Source organism: Haemaphysalis longicornis, unplaced genomic scaffold (genome assembly GCF_048455015.1).
Source record: "Haemaphysalis longicornis isolate Haplotype H1 unplaced genomic scaffold, Haemaphysalis longicornis Haplotype H1 scaffold_3, whole genome shotgun sequence".
NCBI lineage: Eukaryota > Metazoa > Arthropoda > Arachnida > Ixodida > Ixodidae > Haemaphysalis > Haemaphysalis longicornis.
The window spans coordinates 117889508-117908936 of record NW_027526335.1 but is presented as its reverse complement, the minus strand read 5'-3'; the positions used below and the strand labels follow the sequence as shown (position 1 = coordinate 117908936).

At 45.4% G+C, this 19429-nt stretch overlaps 2 protein-coding genes across 8 annotated transcripts in view; one reads left to right on the top strand and one right to left on the bottom strand.

Moving 5' to 3' along the window:
* The window catches only part of LOC144175032 (14-3-3 protein zeta), a 274073-nt gene extending 273763 nt beyond the window's left edge, over positions 1-310 (bottom strand). The window contains exon 1 of one of the 7 annotated variants that reach the window (XM_077704062.1): positions 175-310. The gene's annotated coding sequence lies outside the window, so the exon portion shown is untranslated. Of the gene's footprint in view, positions 1-65 lie in introns of all 7 variants that reach the window. The other 6 variants (XM_077704056.1, XM_077704055.1, XM_077704058.1 and 3 more) reach the window with 6 other exon arrangements.
* Positions 311-608: 298 nt separating this feature from the next.
* The window catches only part of LOC144175031 (mRNA turnover protein 4 homolog), a 64683-nt gene continuing 45862 nt past the window's right edge, over positions 609-19429 (top strand). The window contains exons 1-3 of the mRNA XM_077704053.1: positions 609-742; positions 814-872; positions 12685-12788. Coding sequence (XP_077560179.1) covers positions 715-742; positions 814-872; positions 12685-12788 — 191 coding nt within the window. The 5' untranslated portion in view covers positions 609-714. The remainder of the gene's footprint in view (positions 743-813; positions 873-12684; positions 12789-19429) is intronic.

Below are 19429 nucleotides of genomic sequence, written 5' to 3'. Positions count from 1 at the left end.
AAATGGCGGCCGGGCTCCAAGCGCGGCGGCGGCGGCACGCTCTCGTATCCGCTCGCAGTACTTACCGAAGCACGCCTCTAAAACACCGCGAGCGAGAGCGCTGGACCCTTCTGCCGCTAGCCGAGCGCCGTGGCAACGCTACCACTACGACGATAGAAACCGAGCAATCTTTACCCACTGGCGGATGGTTTCGCACTTCCCAAGGCGCAAAGCGGTCGAGGAAGATTCCTTCTAGCAGCCACGGGGACGCCTTTCTGATGCCACGGTGCCGTGACGTCACTCGTTGCCTGGGAACACGGCGAACGCCGCTCCCACGCCGCGCGGTTTCGAATTCGGGGCGTCGTATTTCTTGCTTTCACAATCCAAAATAACCCTCGTTAAGAAGAAAAAAATTTTTATACAATTTCAAATACGCAATTAGTTTTTTTGCGAGTCATTTGAATGTTATAAACGCAATGTCTGGTCAACAAAAGTTGAGAAGTTTTCTGCACTTCCGTTGAAACAATTTTTTGCTGCCTCAAGAAAAAACAACCCGGTGAAAAATAAATTTTTATTGCAAAAATTAACCGATATTACTATTATTTAGGGTCAAATATTTCTTTAAAAATGCACTATTAAAGCTCGTTTGTACCGCTGGGGCGGCTGGGGGCGCAGCGCTCCGTGCGCCTCTGCAGATGAGAACACGTGGTTTGTGTTGACGTCTGATCAAGTAACATGCCGCGATCAAAGCGCAATCGGCAAGGTAATTGGGATGACTAATTGGTAATCTTGTAATTACTTATGCTTGACTATTCTTTTCCTTCCAAATCGCAGTATCGCTTACACAGACAAAGAAGAAAGGATTGGAACGGAAGCAAGATCTCATTAAAGAGGTAAGCCTTGTCGGTGCGCTGTTCTGCTGCACGTAGTTTTGTGTGGCTTTGTCAGTGAATTAACGGGAAAAAAGAATAACGGAAAAGAAGAAATCTCGCAGTCGCCGATTTTTTCTTGCAATTGAGACGAGAAACACATTGCATAAATCCTGTTGTGCAGACTGTCGTGGTTTATACCCGTAGAAAACTGTCGCTACACATCTAGTGCCAGTCATGTCGGTCTTCGACGTACGCCGTCTTGTTACGTCGCAGCTTATGTAGGAGCTTTTTCGTCTCATGCAGGGAATAGAGCAAGTGAGCAGCTCTGGCGTAGTTTTTCCTGCATGACCGCTGTGCCTGCGCCGTATTAACTACGAGCAGAACTTAAGCAAACTGCACCAAAAGCCGTTCCTGACGGACATAAACGTGATTTTGTCTCGAATGTAAAGCTGAGATTTCTCGATTAATAATAAAAAAAGAAGTGAAATAGCATGGTGCGGTTGTTTTCAATTTATAGCTTGTTCGTGGTGAGCACACTAATACGCTCTGGGCAAGCTTTCATTTAGGCGCCGTCGCAAGAGAAACTTGGGGACATAAGTAACAAACAGGGTAAGCTGAAAGTTAGGACAACACGTGGCTAGTTGAGTAGTCGACACAAGTGACACTGTAGTTAGCAAAGTTGGTCAGAGTAGCCGAGGGCGGCGAAACGATAGGTGGAGCGATAATATTACAAAATTCAAGGCAAAGGCCGGATTTGACCGGTGTTGCGAAGTGGCAGGTCGAGGCCGTTGGGAACAGTTCTTGTTTTGGTTGGTTGGTAACCACGGATCGTAGCACATACCCACGCGGGGGATTGTCCAAGAAGCCCCTGTTAATATTAGGCTGTGACTGGGTTTATTTTAGAAACAAAAATATCTGTGGACATCCCACTGCCGATAATGATGAGTTTATGCTGATTTGCAGCCACAAAGTATGGCCCCGAACTTGCCGTGACCACTCAGTAATGGTTTGACTCGCTGATTCTTTGGATTTCTTGCTCCAGGGGAATGTTCTTAAACAACCAATGAAATCTGGCCCGGCACTTGTGGTGCGATGCGGAACTTGAGTTAAATGTGATGATGGGCTCCTCTCTGCACCTAAACTGACCTATAAGGTGCTGCATACCCTTTATTTATGAAAAAAAAATCGTAGCACCGTTCTAAGAGAGCATTTTTTCAATTAAAGAGTCTCGGAAATAAAATAAAAGTGTAGAATTGCTGGGGCCCAAGCACAGGATGTAAGCGGTAGCAGCCGTGTCCCTACACGATATCCACAGAGGCTGAACTGGCAGCTCGCTTTAGCAGTTGATCAAGAAGATTGCGGCAGTTTCCAGAGCAGAATTTCATCTGCGGCTGGTGTTATTGCGTGATTGAGAAACATTGTTCCCACAAAAGTGAAAGTATTATTGTATAATTCATTAGTTGCTTCACATATTCAATATTGCAGTCTTGTATGGTGCACTACAGGAGTTGCAAATTTAAAGGGACCCCGAAAAGCTTTGTGAAGGTGGCAACCAAATGCATTCAGGTGGTAGAACACATAACGGGGGATTTTTGAGCCAAGTGTGAGTCCCATACGTTGTACGGATAATTTGTAAACAATTTTTGAAGATCGCCTTTCTCAGCCGATGAGCGCGACGCCGCAGCGAGCCGACCGCGGCTGACGCAACGGCGAAGGCGCCCCCTGATTCGCCCAATCGCCGGCGAGGTCAGCCGCCGGCGGTGTCACTGCATTGGCTTCCGACTGCTCTTCCTCCTTCCTACGCGATCCCGAGGCAAAGGCTGCGAAGGCTGGTACGCAGCGATTGACGTGTGCCTAGGCGCAGGAATGTAGCTAGCGCAGAACGGAAGTCGAGCGTCGCGATGTCACATGGCTATTCCCAGTGTTTCCAGCTGCTTTGAAGTAAACAGAGAGGGAGGAGGTGTCGATCGGCAAGTGGGGAGAGGTGCATTTAATTGCTTCTGGGGCAGCTAATACTGAATGTAGATCAATAATTCCAACAGCATTGCATCGCTATATTGGTGCTACGCGACAATACAGGCCTTTTGTAACTTTTACAGAAGGCTTTTCTGGGTCCCTTTAAGCATACACATTACATACACATATTTAAGCATACACATATTACAAAAAAGAGACGTTCGATACATTGCCAATGCGCATTTTCTTCATCCCACTGGTGATCTTTTCTGAAAATATAACATTCTTCCTATTTTTTCTTTATACAAGGATAAACTTTTACTAACACAAACGCTTTGTCAAAAGCAACGATGACTTCATATCAACTTTATCTAACTTAAGAGAGAATCCCCCAAGCGACAAACACAACATAAAGAAACCTGGATAATACCAACACCTCAAACGTGCTTATGACAAACAGTCACTGAATTATACCTTGCCAGTTTTATTAGACAAATTCGACTCGTTTAGAAAAGGCAGCCATGCAATTAGGCTGTTTCTTGAGCAGCATGTACACCATAGTGCAAAGTGATTTTTGAAAACACTTTTTGGTGTGGTTATGCCCTCACTAGGGTGCCTATTCATTGTATAACTATTAGGAGTTATTATCATATTGTATCCGGATTTTCTTAATGTCATGTGCTTCAATAATTTCTGTACTTGTCTGTTTAAAATCAAAAATGTGCGAACTGCCCTGTTGTCAAATTATAGGGGACGGGGCCCTTGTCAGGCTGTTTTCACAACTTTTTGTTCCGCCTCCTCCTTCTAAGGAAATCAAGATGATGATGATGATGAACCACTAGGTAGCACTAGGTGCAACAGGAAGTGTCCAGCCTGCACTGATTTGGAAATGGAATGCCGCATTGTCAAAATCTCAGGATCTCACAGCTGGTTCACCAATTTGCATCTGACTGCGATGTCAGTGCAACCAACTATGTCTCATATACCGACTCAAGGGGATTAGCCAGTGGCAGTGATAGCTGGTGTGGGACACTCGCAGCCAAATTGCCAATTTTCATTTGGCTGTGTCTTCAACGTACGCACTCAAAAGAATACTCAGCAGCGTTCACTCGTACGTTAATGCTTTCGCATTCAGAACTCGTGAGGGAGGGCTTAGGTGTCCTCAAACTTGTCTCTCTTCCTTCATAAAGGGGCCCTGCAGACAAAACGCTACTTTGGTTCATTTGAAAGATTGCCTCGTAAGAATCATACTGACACCACTATCAATGCCCACTTCGCTCAAATAAGCCGTATAATTAGGAAAAAAAAGGGAATGGCCATGCTACCCACTAGCTCATTTCCCACAACAAAGCCTATGATGTCATATGTGACATCTCCGTGATTGGCTGAGGCCGTCAAAAGCAAACGCAAATTAGGCAGAGCTTATAAGCTTGCCAAGCGAGCTATTTGCGCTTAAACATAATGCATATTCATTTGGCAGCAGTGACAATGGTGGTGTAAACAATGAAAGTTACGAAAATACACGTAAACATAGAAGTACCGATGCGCACTGCTGTTGCTACTGGGCACACTATGCTTTTTTAGCTGCACAGTAGTCCGCTGCTTGGGAGTTGCCTTACATGACACTGGCCTATTGGCGTAAGCGACATTGGCTTACATGATGCTGCTGGTCTAGCATACCCCATGTTTCACAAAACGGTTACTTCCGTAACAAAAACAAACAAGGTTCAAATACGGTCAAAAATAAAGCAACGGCGGGCAACGGTTTGTAAACGAGTATAGTAGCGCTATTTTGGAGGATGGACAGCGAGCAAGGCTGCAGAGCTGAATGATGCAGTGGAAGTTCGTTTGAATTCACGCACTTATGTCTTCATTGCTGACATTGCGAAAACACACGATTTGGCGGGAATATGAAAATTTTAACCTAAATTGATTCATTTCTCTGTGAATATGGCGTCATTTGCTGCTGAACAAGTGCTCAGGGCGCTATAAAACTCGAAATCTTTTGAATAAAACAAACTTGTATTTTGTCTGCATGGCCCCTTTAAGTGTAACGTTCCTGTAACGTATGTCTGATAAGCGTGCTCGCGTACTGTTCATAGCAGTTGTGTGACAGCATAGATATGTGTCCAACTAAGCCTTTGACGACTGTGTGTAAAATGTCCACCAGGCTTACTCAGGTGGCATAAAAAAAAAAAAAGGCAATGCGAGTGTATGCAAGAGGCAGCTGCGGGCAAATTGGGTGCAAAAATTCAAACTGGGGTTTTATGTGTCAAAGCTTCGGGGTAATTGAGGCCTTGTGGGGATCTTTAAAAAGGCACTGAAGCAAGATGTAAGACTTGTTTAATTACCTTAGAGGATCGAAGTGTCATATGCATAAGATATAGTTAAAGCTTTCCTGTCAGCACTTATTTTTTAGTGAAGCTTATGTGGGCAGGGTTCCATGTATTTTTCATGTTTGAGATCGAAGAGACGTGTCTTTAAAGAGGTCATGCAGACAAAACACAAGCTTGCTTCATTTGAAAGATTACCTCGTTAGAATCATACTGAAACCACTTTTAACGTAAGACTCACTCAAATAAGCTATATAATTAGGAAATAAGGGAATGACCATGCGATCCACTAGCTCATTTCCCGCAACAGAACAGATGATGTCTTGCGCCCAGCTGTGCGATTGAAGCAAAGGCGATTTTTTGCTTACATGTAATGCATATTTAATTTTATAGAAGTAAGAATGGTGGGGTAAACATGGAAGTTACGAAAGTGCACGTAAAGATAGAAGTGCCAGTGTGTGTTGTTGTTGGTACAGTGCGCGTGAGGCTTGTCCAGGGTAAGCGAGCGCGTGGCTGCGGAGCGCACTGGCAACAACTGCTGATAGCGGCTGGGTTGGAGACAGCTCGCAACTGCGCATGCGCGCCCCTTGGACAGGCTCGGTCCAGTCGTCACTTGTCATGTGCCTGTCTAAATCACCGGGAGCGGTGACACGGGAGACTCGCGCATTGTTTGACGCGGTGCGATATCACCGCAAGCAATTACGTAATCGCACAAAAGGTTCGACCGAAAGGGCCGCTGGCCACTATCGATGCGCTTGTTTCGTTTGCTACGCATGATAGCGAATATCAGCGCAAGTTGCGTGGTGAATAGCACTTTATTAAAAGCAACTTTTAAACCAAGCCTTTTTTTAATTAATATCGGCAATGCTGGGCCCAAACATTTGCTCACACATTTGGTGATTACCTCAAACAATGTGCATTGTGAAAGCAAAAAAGCGTAATTACATGCTTTTGTTCAGTTCATTCGCTGATATCGTGTTCGTTTACAAAGAGAAAAAAATCTAATCAAAGCCTATCGATTATGAAAACCAGAATTTGCAGTGACTCGTAGAGCTTTTTAGTAGTCAATGGGATCACCCCCACTTGCCTGGACCTTCGCAATTTTTTCTGGAAGTGAGTTGTACGGAGAATCCGCTAGGTTCGGAAGCTGGCGAAGACAGTTCTATTCTGCCTCAATGGCGGTCCACAGCTTGTCTGCGGTCGTTACGCCAAGCCCAGGGCTGTCTGGCCTCTTTTTTTTTTTTTTTTTTTTTTTTTTTTTTTTTTTTAATGAGGTTCTAGACGTTTCCGATGATGTTTAAATCGGGGCTCCTTGACGGCCACGGCAACTTCATGATGCCCAGATTCTCAAGCGTGGCCTGCACTGCCCTTGCAGTGTGGACTGGGGCTCCATCTTGTTGAAGGCGTTTCGGAAACAGTCCGTCAGGAAAAGGGCCATCCAGGACATAGGGGAGGAGAATGTATTAGATTATGTCGGAGTACGTTTCAGACGTCATCTTCTCATTCACCCGGTAAAGAGGTCTGAGGCTCACATAGCTTAGCGCACCCCACACGAGTGCGGACGTGCGACCGCTCGAACGGACCTTCCGTGTGTACTGTGGGACATTCCTGAAAAGGGGAGATAGAAAAATTGTGAGTACTACGTGGAAAAAAATCCTGGGTGGGCCCCATCAAACAGAGAAAACAGCACCTCGTGCTAGCTGACTTCGAGTAGCAATGAAAATTTTTGCAGTCCTGTGAGTCTGACATTTTGGTTACACCTGGAAGTGTAATTCCTTTTCAAACACTAGCTATGCCTTTCTTAGTAGTAAAGAACGTTTAGGCGTTATTTACGTTATTGAAACTTGTCATAAGCGAATGGTTCCGAGCCATCATGCTCAGTAATATTTGTATGGAATGATAATAAGTTAAAAAGCTGCCAATTATCAGGTAAGTCCTAAATGTTTATCCTGTTGTCCTTTGAGTGAAGATTAAAGCACCAGTACGCTGCATAAGAGTCCACAAAATTTACACACTAAAACAGGGAGAAATGAAAGACAAGCAAAGAAGCTAATTTAATATATCTATATTTCTGCTGTGTCAGCCCTTCGTGAGCACTATATTATCCGCTGAACTTACCGACTGCGTTGTGGACGCCAAACTTTCCTTTCTTGATGCCAGCGGGTACAGAAAGAAGCCTCGTCCGTTAATACGACTGCACGCCAGTTTTCCGGCGTCCACGACTCAACGACTGATGCGAACTCCATTCGCTGGTCCCGATGGCTCTGCTCCAGCAGTGTCTTTTGCACAGCGATCTGGTTCTTCATTCCTGCTTCGTGAAGTCGACGTCTAATCGTGGACACACTCACGTTGCCAACACCCACCTTGTCCCGAATTTCACGTGCATTGAGGAAGGGGTTCTCAAATGCCGCTCCAACAATAAGCTGGTCCTCCATGGCAGTTATTTTTCTTCCGACGCTTGCACGCGGTGCGTCACATATTCGGCCCTCGCGGTAATAGGCCTGCAGCACACGACTTACTGTGGCCTTTGGACGTCCTGTTGCAGCGCATAACTTCTTTGCGTCATGGCGCATCCCATAAGAACTATGGCCCAGCGTTCTTCGTGCGTAAGTCGAGGAGCCTCCATTCTTCCAACTACCAATGCACAGGCCTGCTTTTCGTATTTGTACCTTCAGGCAAAAATTATCACTGTCTGCTTGCTAATTGTTCTTTTACCAGCCGCCGAAAATTTAGGTTGGTGGCTGTTTCCGCGCGTACGGCACCAGTTACGTCACAATAAATGCTATTGGCAAGGTGGCAGATATGAAAGGCAGCAACGAACGTGGCTGTGCGAATAAATGCATGCGCATCGTCTTTGCCCTCTTTTGGCAGAAAAATTTGCGTTTTTTATCATTTCGACCAAAGCAATCTAAATGCGACGCTGCAGTGCCTCTACTTGTTTCGAAGAAACATAGCACTTCTAGGAATCACCCAAATGCCAAAAAAGTGTTTCCATCCCGTAAATGCGTTTTACTTTCCTAATCATCGTGTGTGCAGAAATGACCGCACTATGATTTTTTTTTTTTTTTTTGCAACCAACCACAACCTTCCCCTATTATGGAATTTTGTAAGCATTAAAGTGATATGCGGTTAATTAAGAATAATGTTCGCCAGATTTGTATACTTAGCATTCTTTGCCAGTTAAAACGAGCGCCATTGCCGTGCAATGCCCTGCATTTACACCAAAATGATTGATTGTTGGGTTCAACGTGCCGACGCAATGCAGGTGATTACGCACGCCGTAGTGGAGGGCTCCAGATTAATTCTTACCCCCTCGGGATCTTTAACGTGCGCCGAAATCTCGTACACGCGGGCATTTTTTGCTTTTCACCTCCATCAGAAAAGCAGCTACCCCGGCTGGGAATCAAACCCTCGTCCTTCCACAAGAATGCATATTGCGCGGAAGTATACCACATTTATTCGTTATAATATCGCAAATACAGACAACTATTCCCACGAAATTTTGATTAAAAACAACAAATGAAGAAATATATAAGTTACCAAAGCAAATTAAACAAAGCATCTTATGCATTTCCTCCAAATACAAAAGACCAAAATAAAAAGCTTCGGGAAGTTCAAAGAGAACGTGAATAAAAAATTTGCGAAAACTGAGGAACCCCTGGCATAAAGCCATGTGCCAGAGGAAAAATACGGCGTTGGAAAAGTAAATGTATTTTTTAAGAAGATGTTTTTTGCCTCTTGTAAAAGAGGAAGGTTACATGTGAAGATATATCCAGATAAGGGTCCCATAGTTGATACTGAACCGGACCCTCGATATATAATTACATAGAAAAAATACAATGAAAGCAGCTAAAGACAATTTAAATAGTCACAAGTCTCAGAGTTACACTTACAGAGCTAAAGTAACAACAGAGCAATGCAACTCGATTAACGGTGTAAATCTACATAATTGACTGCCCTACTAAATGTTTATTGTTTTTTCTCCTGCTGCTGGGGAAAAGAAACAAAGGAAAACATTGACAGAATAACACAGGGCATTTGGCTTCTCATAGCCAACTCTGTCTGTAAGGAACTCGAAATGTAGGCAAGTGACGTAAATAAGCAACGTGTTAATTGACGATTCTGTCAATTTCTTAATTTCTGCAGATATTGTTACTGAAACTGTTTTATCGCGAACATCAGGCATAGCAAATGAAATAAGCGCATCCATAGTGTGGCCTGCAGCGCTTTTTGTCAAACCTTTTGTGCGATTATGTAACTGCTTGCGGTGATATCGCACCGTGTCAAACGACGCGCCAGTCTCCCGTGTCATCGCTCACGGCTGGCACCGCGCGTGGCAAGCGCTCCTTGTGGCTGGTGGCGTCTGTAAATTAGACGGGCACATGACAAGCGACGACCGGACTGAGCCTGTCCGAGGGGCGCGCACGCGCATTTGTGAGCTGTCTCCAACCCAGCCTCTATCAGCAGGTGTCGCCAGCGTGCTCCGCAACCACATGCGTGCTCGCTTGTTATAGCTGCACAGCAGTATGGCGCTTTCTGGTTGTCTGACACGGCACCGGCTGATTGGCGTAAGCAACATTGTCTTACGTGACCCTGTTTGTCGAGTATACCCCATGTTTCACAAAACGAGGGCTTTCTACTGTAACGAAAACAAGCCAGGTGCAAATACGGTCAAAAACAAAACAAAGGCGGTCAAAGGCCAGTTACGGTATGGTGGTGCCATCTGGGAGGATTGACGGTAAACACGGCTTTGTAGTCCTCTGAAAGCCTAGTGCCGCATTTGGGTTCGCTTAAAGACCTGTTTTTGTGACATCATTGCAAACGACCTCAAGAAACACACGATTTGGTGGGAGAATCAAAATTTTAACATAAATTGATTAATTTTTAGCGGCTAAAGCATCGTTTGCTGCCAGACGAGCACTGAAGGCACTGTAAAACACCAAATCTTACAAATAAAACAAACGTGTGAACCTTTAACGTGTGAAGCATTCTGTACAGCAGGGTGTTCGAAAGCGAGTGCCCCTGTGTGCGTACCAGCAGCTTGCAGTCACCATCAAAGTCGGACGCCGTTTAAAGCATGAGGGGTACCTCATGCTTATCCGTCTCATCACGTGGATATACGCACTCCGAGCAAATTAGTTATCAGCATACACTATTTTCAAGATCAAAATTTGACTTGCATATCAAGCTTATACGTCTTATCACTCAGATATGCGTTTTGAGTCAATTAGTTATCAGTGGGCCCCATTTTAAATATCAGTAGACTCTCAGATGGATAATAAAGGTTTTTTTAAAGATTTGCCACTGCCCAGCGACCTTGTCCACATTTGCTCCTCCCTTTCTGTCGGCGTTCCAAGTGCGAGAGTGTCTAACTTCCCCTGGTTCCTTGGGGCCGGCAGTCCCGTCGTTAAAGTTGACGTTCTCCATTTTGAATTTCTTTCCTTTCTGTTCTGTCGTCAGAATGGGGATGCCATGTATAGCTTGTATTCACTGGTGAGGCGCGCATGCAGGCAACCATGTAAGTGCGCCGTCACTGGTTATGCGGTGCTCCGCGGGATGGTGGTACTTGTCCGTGCTAAGCACTTGATGTGTGTTGGACGTTCCAAACTACCCCACCAAACGCAAAGTAATGCATCTAGTGCAATGTGAGTGCAGTCAATAGCATCTCTGTTGACACCACCGTTGATAATCGAGTTGAAACAGAGCAGACAATGCACGCTGCTGGTTTTTTTTTTCCCTTGGCGTGTGGGCACAGTGGCACAAGCCGCGCCATGGCCGTTGCCATTGTTGCCAAGCGAAGAGATTGACAGCTAAACATTTCAATGAATACCACTTATAACTCGTACCCAAGCTTGGTTTGTCATCCGCCTTGTCATCTGCGTCTGTCTTGTATAAACGAAACAGTGGAGCTTGACCACCAAACGTGTTGACGCAGGTTGGCGCGCTCGTGCAAGCCTGTTGTGCTGACTTGTAAATCATGGGGTAGTGTCAAGCACATGTGCTTCCAAATCAAAGCATTGCTATTAGCTGTTTTTGCTAGAATGCCGTAGTGGTCAGGTTCTTCCTTTTCCCCAAGCTACGGGCTGACGTTGGCCGTAGGGTTATTGCAGCAGAGCGGGGGAAAAACGTTGTTGGGAAATGTGAGAAGCTACTCGCTCTGCTCATCAGTGTTGTGCAGTTTTTACACCGCTTACCTCTGTTCTACTTTCTACTTTTCTTCAACTGAAAAGTTTATGAGAAAGCTGTATAGGTTTCCTTTGTACCCGTGTGGCTGTATTGGGGTGGATGTCAAACTTTCCTTCACGGAAACTTACTCCACCTTGGGGATTTCCTCTGGTCGATTAATGCCTGTCCATCACTTCAAGATGTTGATCAATTCGCTCTCGCGCTACAAACGACTAGCCTCCTGGTTAGCTCAGTTGGTAGAGCGACTGCTCCGGTTAAGCAGTGGTTCGAATCCTAGACCGGGACAAATTTTTCTTCAACTGTGAAGTTTCTGAGAAAGCTGTCCAGCTTTCCTTTGTAGCCGTGTGGCTGCATTGAGGTGGATGTCAAATTTTCCTTCGCAATTACTTCTGTTCTTTAACTCCCCCTTCCCAGAAGCCAGTGCGCTTACGGTTATCCGCCGTACAAAATGTGGAATTGCTACTGAATCAATTGGTATTAAAAAGCAATTGCAGTGTCCATAAAAAGTACTATAGTAATTTAACCTTTGTCTTGCTGTAACACATGGTGTAGTTTCATTACTTTTAAAGAACAGTTGTTGCAGCTGTAGAACCTTGAAACCAGGTTTCTTGCATGCCACATTGTGTATGCAAGCACAGCAGCAGAAGCCCTGTTGATATCCTCATGTCTTGTAGGTTAGAGAAGTGTATGACTGAGTTTTTTTTTATTTATGTATTTTTTTTTTTCAAGGCAGCGTTCTCAGTTGTGAAGTGAGACAACCTCGTGACATTGTGCAATACTCTTGACACCTTCTAGTGCAGAAACCAGAATGTTATCACTGTGGCTCTTTCTGTCCACAATGATTTTTCAGCCTCAAGTTTGCTATGTTTATGTTTCCGGTTGCCAGGGTGTCAAAAAATAAATAAATTCTACTACCAAATAAGAGTTGATTGCAGAAAACTCGTTCCTGAAAAGAAAATTGCAAAGATACACCCGACGTTAAAGAAAACCGCCCAACAGACTTGTGTGCATAGTTGGTAGTTTGCAAACCGGTTTTTGCATTTCACATATATCTAGAACTGCTGGAGTTTCAGATAAGATACTAGCCATGCTGACCCTGACGCAAGGATTGGAAAGATAAATGAATCATAAGCGGTACCTGCTTCGTGGCACTACTATTGGGTTCTGGATGCTGGCATCATTTGGAAGGGTGCCCGTTCTGCATCGTATACACATGCTTTGGCCAGATTAAAGATAAATTTACCTAATCGACCTGTGTACACACACAGTTGAGCTCTGAGCTTGGGGTACTTGAGTGCGGTGCAGTGCTTGGGTCTCCTCTCACGCCTTCTTCGTCTCACGACTGCTGCTGCGTGCAGGTGCGGGATGCGTTCAACAAGTACGACAAGGTGTTCGTGTACTCGGTGTCCAACATGCGCAACACCAAGCTCAAGGACGTGCGGCAGGACTGGAAGGACAGCAGGTGGGCAGGATAACCTCCGGGGGTCGGTTGACTGTTTAGTGGCTGTCAGCGATGGCAGAGCAACTGTTTGAAGCCCCCACTTAGCTCGGTTCACTTATTCACTGAGCTGCGGTTTTGAAAGACGCGTGGGCAGCACTGTGAAATTGGTGGGGGTGTTCTGTGAAAAGACCCAGTTGTGACAGAGAGAAAATTCCCGGAAACTGTGACACAGAGTGTTGAGTACTCTTTAAGATTTCACACGTGAGAACATTCAGTTTGATACCTCATTCGCGTATTTTTTTGAGGCAAGTAAATTCCAGATTATCGTTTTCCTTTCATCATTCTCGTTGCCAGGTGAATGACTCCAACAGGAAACTATTGTAACTTCTTACTTAGGGTGGCTATAAACAGATTTTAAGCATGACAGGAATCGTGTTTACTATTCTTGAAAGGTTCCTTAAAAGACACGTAGTCAATAGCAACCATAGCATAGGTGCAGAAAGCATCAGTGCCCTTCCACTATATGTAGAAGGATTACCAGAAACAAAACAGATTTGTTTGTAATTTCTCATTGACCGTACTTCCTAATTACTGTATTTACTCTCGTAATGATCGCACTTTTTTTCTAAAAAAATTTGATGCAAATTTAGGGGTGCGTTCATTACGCGGGGTAAATTTTTCGCGATAACCTTTTGAGCACAGAAAAGGCAAGCAAGTATCGGGTCAAAATTTTTACGGTAGGTCTCATAAACATAATAAAAATAATAAAGACGTAATAAAAACTCCTCACACTGCCGCCAGCCGCTTTGCAAAGTGACGCAAAATGCAGTGTTTTTATGAATTATGGAATGCGCCGGAACGAGTTTGCTGCAAGGTGCAAAAGGGCAACCAATATGTGGCTGCCGCTGTCACAGTGCGGGACATCAAAACAGACACGGGGGTTGACGCAGCAAGCAGAGCACATTTTTCTTTCTCTTGGGAGTACATTATGTGCATTCAGTGAGAGTTTCTTCCTCATCAATGCATACTTGTCGATATCGCTAATATCAGCAAGTCTGCGCCAATAACGTAGCCACGTTCGCTTTGAAAGGGAAGGAAACAGAGGTAAGCACGATCATCATCAGCTAGACTTGGCACACATACCACATACTGCTGCGGCAAGTTCAGGGTGCGTTCATTGCGCGGGATATTTTTAAAAAATCGAATTTTGACGACAAACTTCAAGGGTGCGATTATTACGCGAGTGCGATCATTATGCGAGTAAATATGGTAGCTTAATGAAACTTGGAAGGACTAGAGCTTTATTGTAGCGGACAGCCTTGGGGCCGTCTGTTTGCCTCCTGTAGAAGCGCGTGTACTGTGAGCATGCGGCAATTTCACAACATTTGCAACTTCACTGTGAACTATGCGGTTGTGAAAAGTGAAGAAAAGTTAGCGTAATGTTAGAGTCATCTCAGCGGGTAATTGTCAAATCACTTGGTTCAGGATAATTTTGCTGTGACATGAGTGACAGCCATTTTCCGTTTTCCATAAGTGTACTCCCTCCATGGGTGGCTGGGAATTCTGTAACGTTTGCAACTGCACTGTGAATTAACTGATTACAGGGGTGAGACAGCTGCGCATATTGTGCAGTTTTGATACAAATTTGCTTTCTTGCGCCAGGCTGCTCCAAAAGTTTGAAAATTGCAAAAATTGCGCCAGACTGCTCCACAATAGTCTAAGAGCGAAGGATTTTAACGCTCCCATCTGTTTCAGTGGGGAAAAATGCTTACTGGCGGCATAATTTTCTAGCACCTCCAAGGTGATGCTGTTTGTAAAGGTTTTTTCCCATCGAAAACCATTGCAAAGCCCTGTAGAAAAAATACTTATGTGTACTGAGGTGACAAATTAGTTGTGCAAGTTGATGAAAAAAAAACGGCAATTTTTGGAGGGCTGTTTCTTCAGAACGACATTACTGGGCGCCGCCACCTTGGTGTGGTGAAGATTGGAAAACATGGCCGCCAGGCAAAGCACTTGCTTGTGGTTCAGGCAGAGTGCTCTTCGCCGATTTCTACCGTGGTTTTTGGTTGTGGGTGTGGCTGGGTTTATATTTAGTCGTTTGATCTGCTGCAGGAAGTTGCGCGACTCGAAAGACGGGAGTTCATCAAAAATAACGTGGTGCCCGCGAATTCGCCGTGTTTCGGCCTTGGGTATGAGGCGCGGTGCGTGCTTGAAGTGAAATTTCGAACTCATTGCGGTGTTATAAAACGCTGAGTTATTGCTACCTTTTGCTGCAAGCTTGCGAGCGGCGGGAATGGGACGATCGACACTGCAGAGTTGGCGGCGCAGGCTACATCGCCGAAAATGTTCAAGCAGAGTATGATAGCGGGACAGGCTATTATTGCACGCTAGTAATAATGGTTCATCTATCTGAAGTGAAATTTAATGCCAAAAGGGAACGGCTAAACATACCAGCGTTACTCAAATTACGATCGCAGTCAACGTGCACCTTAGGGATTGAAATGGGAGGGCTGGTGGGTTGGGACGACTGTCACCTCGCGTTGCACAACTTTTGCCGTGGCTGTACACCTGTGTTGAGCCGCGTCTGGGATTACAAAAATAATAATTTCGGTATTCACATGATAACAAAAATGTCTTATGATTGCTTAGCTATGCCATTCGATATTTCCAACGGCGCTCCACGCTATTTATGCATAGAGCAATTTAAAAATGGTTTGTGAAAACGTAGTGCAGTAGAAAAAACTGTATTGAAATGCTGTTTCAGTGTTATGTACGCTCAAAACCGATTAAAAAGTGCACTTTTCTCCCCGGAGTTGCCTAAAATTTGATTTTTTAGGCTCCTAAGGTGACATAATAAATGTTTTTCTTCTGCTCCAAATCTATATTCTTCTGCTCCAAAATCGAGATTTCGCTGCTCCAGAAACTGCTCCTAAATCTGATTCAGCTGTCTGACCCCTGTATGATAGGTAAATCAAACTGTGCCAAATGATGGAGTCTAACTAACGGCCAATTCCAGTTTGGCTTTTATCGAGATACCTTCATTGTATTGAGAGCCACAGAGCATTCACCAGAAAGTTGGCTTTGCCGCAAGATTCAGCTTTGCTGACACAACATTTTTCTACACACCCTGTCGACTTGTGCAGTCTTGGTCAGAACCTAGCCTATAACAGCTCTGCTGTAAAAAGAGCAGTTCCGCAGATACTCGTACAAAGATTACGTGAGCTGAACCCACCATGCATGCCACAAACAAAGCCGACGATTTCATTTTAGTGTCCCCCAGTAGTACCACCTGGCTCAATCGCTCGAATAACTTCGATTCGTGTTCGTACTTTTGAATGTCCGTAATTCAAAGGCACAATCCAGGCTCGAAAGCGGCGTTGTCCTTGCAATTACAAAACTGATGTGGGGGAGAGCGAGCTTCCTGTTTTATGCATGTCCCATTGGGTGGCACCAGGGCACAACAGAGCTTAGGCACAACAGAGCCACATTTGAGGTTTTGTTTACCTTTTTTCCAGGAAGGGGAAGAAATGGATGCATGCCTTGGTCTTTTTGCACTGTCAATGTCTCTAGACGGGGCTTTCCCTGTACGTGAACAGTGTTTCACGCCGCTTAGAGAATGCAGTCCAGAGTCTTGGCAATTTGCAGTGGTGATGAAATGCATGGCATCAGGGGGTGGTGTTCTTCATGTCACACAGTCAGATTGGATGGCCTCCTCAGCCATCGTCCTCTGCAAATTTTTCTATGTAGATAACATTTTTTCAATGCTTGTGAATTTACAAAAGGAGTGGGAAAAACAGGCTTGACCAAAAAGGTGGCTCAGATGGCCAGTGAGACCAAATTTTTCAACTTGCCAGCTGTTGACTTTAGCCCATTGTTTTGCACTGTCTCCAACAACTGTGCGAAATGTGTAGGTTCACAGAACCTGAAATAAGAGGCAGACCAGTGCAGTGTTGGCAGGTAACAGTTCTTTTAAAAGAGCGGGACACAAGAGAGCGCGACATGAATGGCTCTTCAATCAGATCTGGAAAGAATTTCAAACATTTGGTAAGTTAACGTAAAATTAATTTAGCGAGGGTTTCAATTTCTCAGGCTCCTCCATGGATTTGCAGCCTTCTTGTCTATTTTAACCAGGGCGCCCAGAGGCTGAAGGAATGTTCCGTGATGGCTGTGACTACAGCCACGAGATCTGATACCAACTTGTACAACAAGCTTAACAGTGAGGTCTCCAGATAGCTGTTACCGTCTTTGCAAACTCAGCAGCTGTTTTGTTGTCTTCTGTTATCTACACCACTAATCACCCTTGTCCGGCACAGCCCCAGTAGATGTCTGCTCCCTTGTCCCAAAACAGTTGTTAAGGAAATCACTGTCCACGGCTGAGGCAGATACTGAGGCCTTGAGAAGCATCGGACCACTCCTATCACATGGCATACTGTAGGATGCGTGTGCGTGTACTTTGCAACTAGGGAGCACCAGTTCTCATCTAGCATTTCTCTAAACAGGCTGTATTTTAACAAAATTAAAGCCGTTCCACTCAATATGAAAGCTGTTGGAAGTGCAGAGCAGCGATTCACCATAATGGGTTGTACCGCCGTTATCCGCTCACTGCTAGCACCCAATGCAGTTCAAATTCCCCGCCTTCGCAGAGCTCGCGCGCCCCCAGCCTGAAACTGCGCCAGCGGGAGTTCTGTTCTTTTTGTGCTTGCTTTTCCTCCTGCACGTGCTGGTGTTGCACTGCCACTTTTCTTCACTTACTATAATAAAAACCAACCCAGCGAGTGTTACTAACTAAATAAACGCGGGCGCTGCCGGTTAATTACGTATATTTTGCTTCAAATGTACCTGCAGTTTTCTTTGCGTGAAACAACGGGAAGATGTATGAAAAGCGCCAGCGGTTCACGAGATTCGAATGCTCATGGCTATATAAACCGCTTGGCTTTCAAAGCCTCTGGGTTACGCCGTGACGACAGTGGGTATGACGGAATGCCGGTTCTACTTGGGTCCAGCGAGCAAGCTACAACGACAAGGCGTGACCCTAAAGTTCTCTGCACTTTTAAAAGAAGAAACTGGGAAATCGAGTCACTGCATCAGAGCAGATTTTGAGTCAGGCTGTCAGCTCTTCTGATGTAAACTTAAACCGGGCATCCTCCAACTGTGAAACACTCATCTCTGAAATTCAAAATTCAGCTATCTCGTGAACTATGTTAGGTAGCGAAGGTGGCCAGATTTCATTTTTTAGAAGCTTTTAGAGCCCACGAGCGTTGCTTCTTTCTTCATCCCTCATCTGTGCACGCTGTTTGTAGCAGCCATGACCCAATAAATTCCTCTGGACCGTTAGGACTGCTCATGGGCTTTGAAGGTGAAAGCCTGGTGGTACGTATTAACAACTTCTAAAGTGCTACATCGTGTTTACATCTCTTTCTTCGCTTGTATTTCTTTGCATCTTGGTGCAAGTTACTTCACCCGGTTTCTTCCCTGCAACACATTGTGTTTGCATCTCTTTCGTCACTTCATTTCCCTCGTCTTGTGGCGTGAATCACGTCGACAAGCAGACTGATACACACCGCAGCCTCTTTCGAGAATCAGGGTTCTGCGTGGCTGGTCGGCACCTGTTCTACTCGTGCCATCGCGTTCAGGTGTCTCACGGCACGCACTGTCCTTCAGCCTTTTATGTTTCCAATTCACAGTTTGGTTAGCCTTGCGAAGCGGGCACATTAGCCCCTCGAAGTTTCCGATTCCAAGCCAGTCTCCCAAGTGGGCATGTGGTATGAAGAATGTACTGACGGCGATGACAGCAACTTTTATTCTACAGTTCAGAGCATGCTGGGATAGCACAATTGGTAGAGCATCTGGCTGATACTGTGGAGACCCAGGCTTAGATCCCACTGGATCACAAAATATGCGTAATTAACCGGCAGTGCCCGCATTCATTTAGTTAGGAACGCTCGTTGGGTTGTGTTTTACGATAGTAAGCAAAAAAAGGGGGGGCAGTGCAACGCTGGCACGTGTGGGAGGAAAAGCAAGCACAAAAAGAACAGAACTCCTGCTGGAGCCGTGTCAGGCAGGGGGCACGCGAGCACTGCGAAGGCAGGAAATAAGAAGGCTACGAAGGCAGTGTGCTGCTGCCACTTGGGGAAGTCGTGAGGTAACTCCCACCATCGCCTCCTTTAACTAGATGCCCGGAACGTTGCTCGCTTTCCCATTGGAGCCGACCTGCCGCGCGTTGCGGAGAGACGTCCAGAGATGGCGCTAATCACCTACAATATTTTTTTTTTCCGTCGCGCCGGCGGCAGCGCGGTAAGCGCGGGGCCGGCGGTCCGTTGTCGACCTCTCGTCTCGCGGCAGAACAAACGCCCGGCTCAGGCAAACGCGTGCACACTTTAGCGTGCACATTAGAGCATTAGAGGGGCACGAAGCTTTCCGTCACAAAATGTATCTTCTGATAGTGCATGCGTCGGCAGTAGTAGTGCAGGGGCTAAAATAGAATTCGAGGTGCGATAAATTACTTTAAACTAATTATACCGTACGCATTTGTGCGCAACCTACTGGCCCGCTTAACGCCGTTCTAGTGAAGTATTACTCGCTGATTCCCTCCTTCAATGGATCCATTTCTATGCGAAGACACCGACCCGATCGCATTGCATTCTATCGATCACATGTACAAG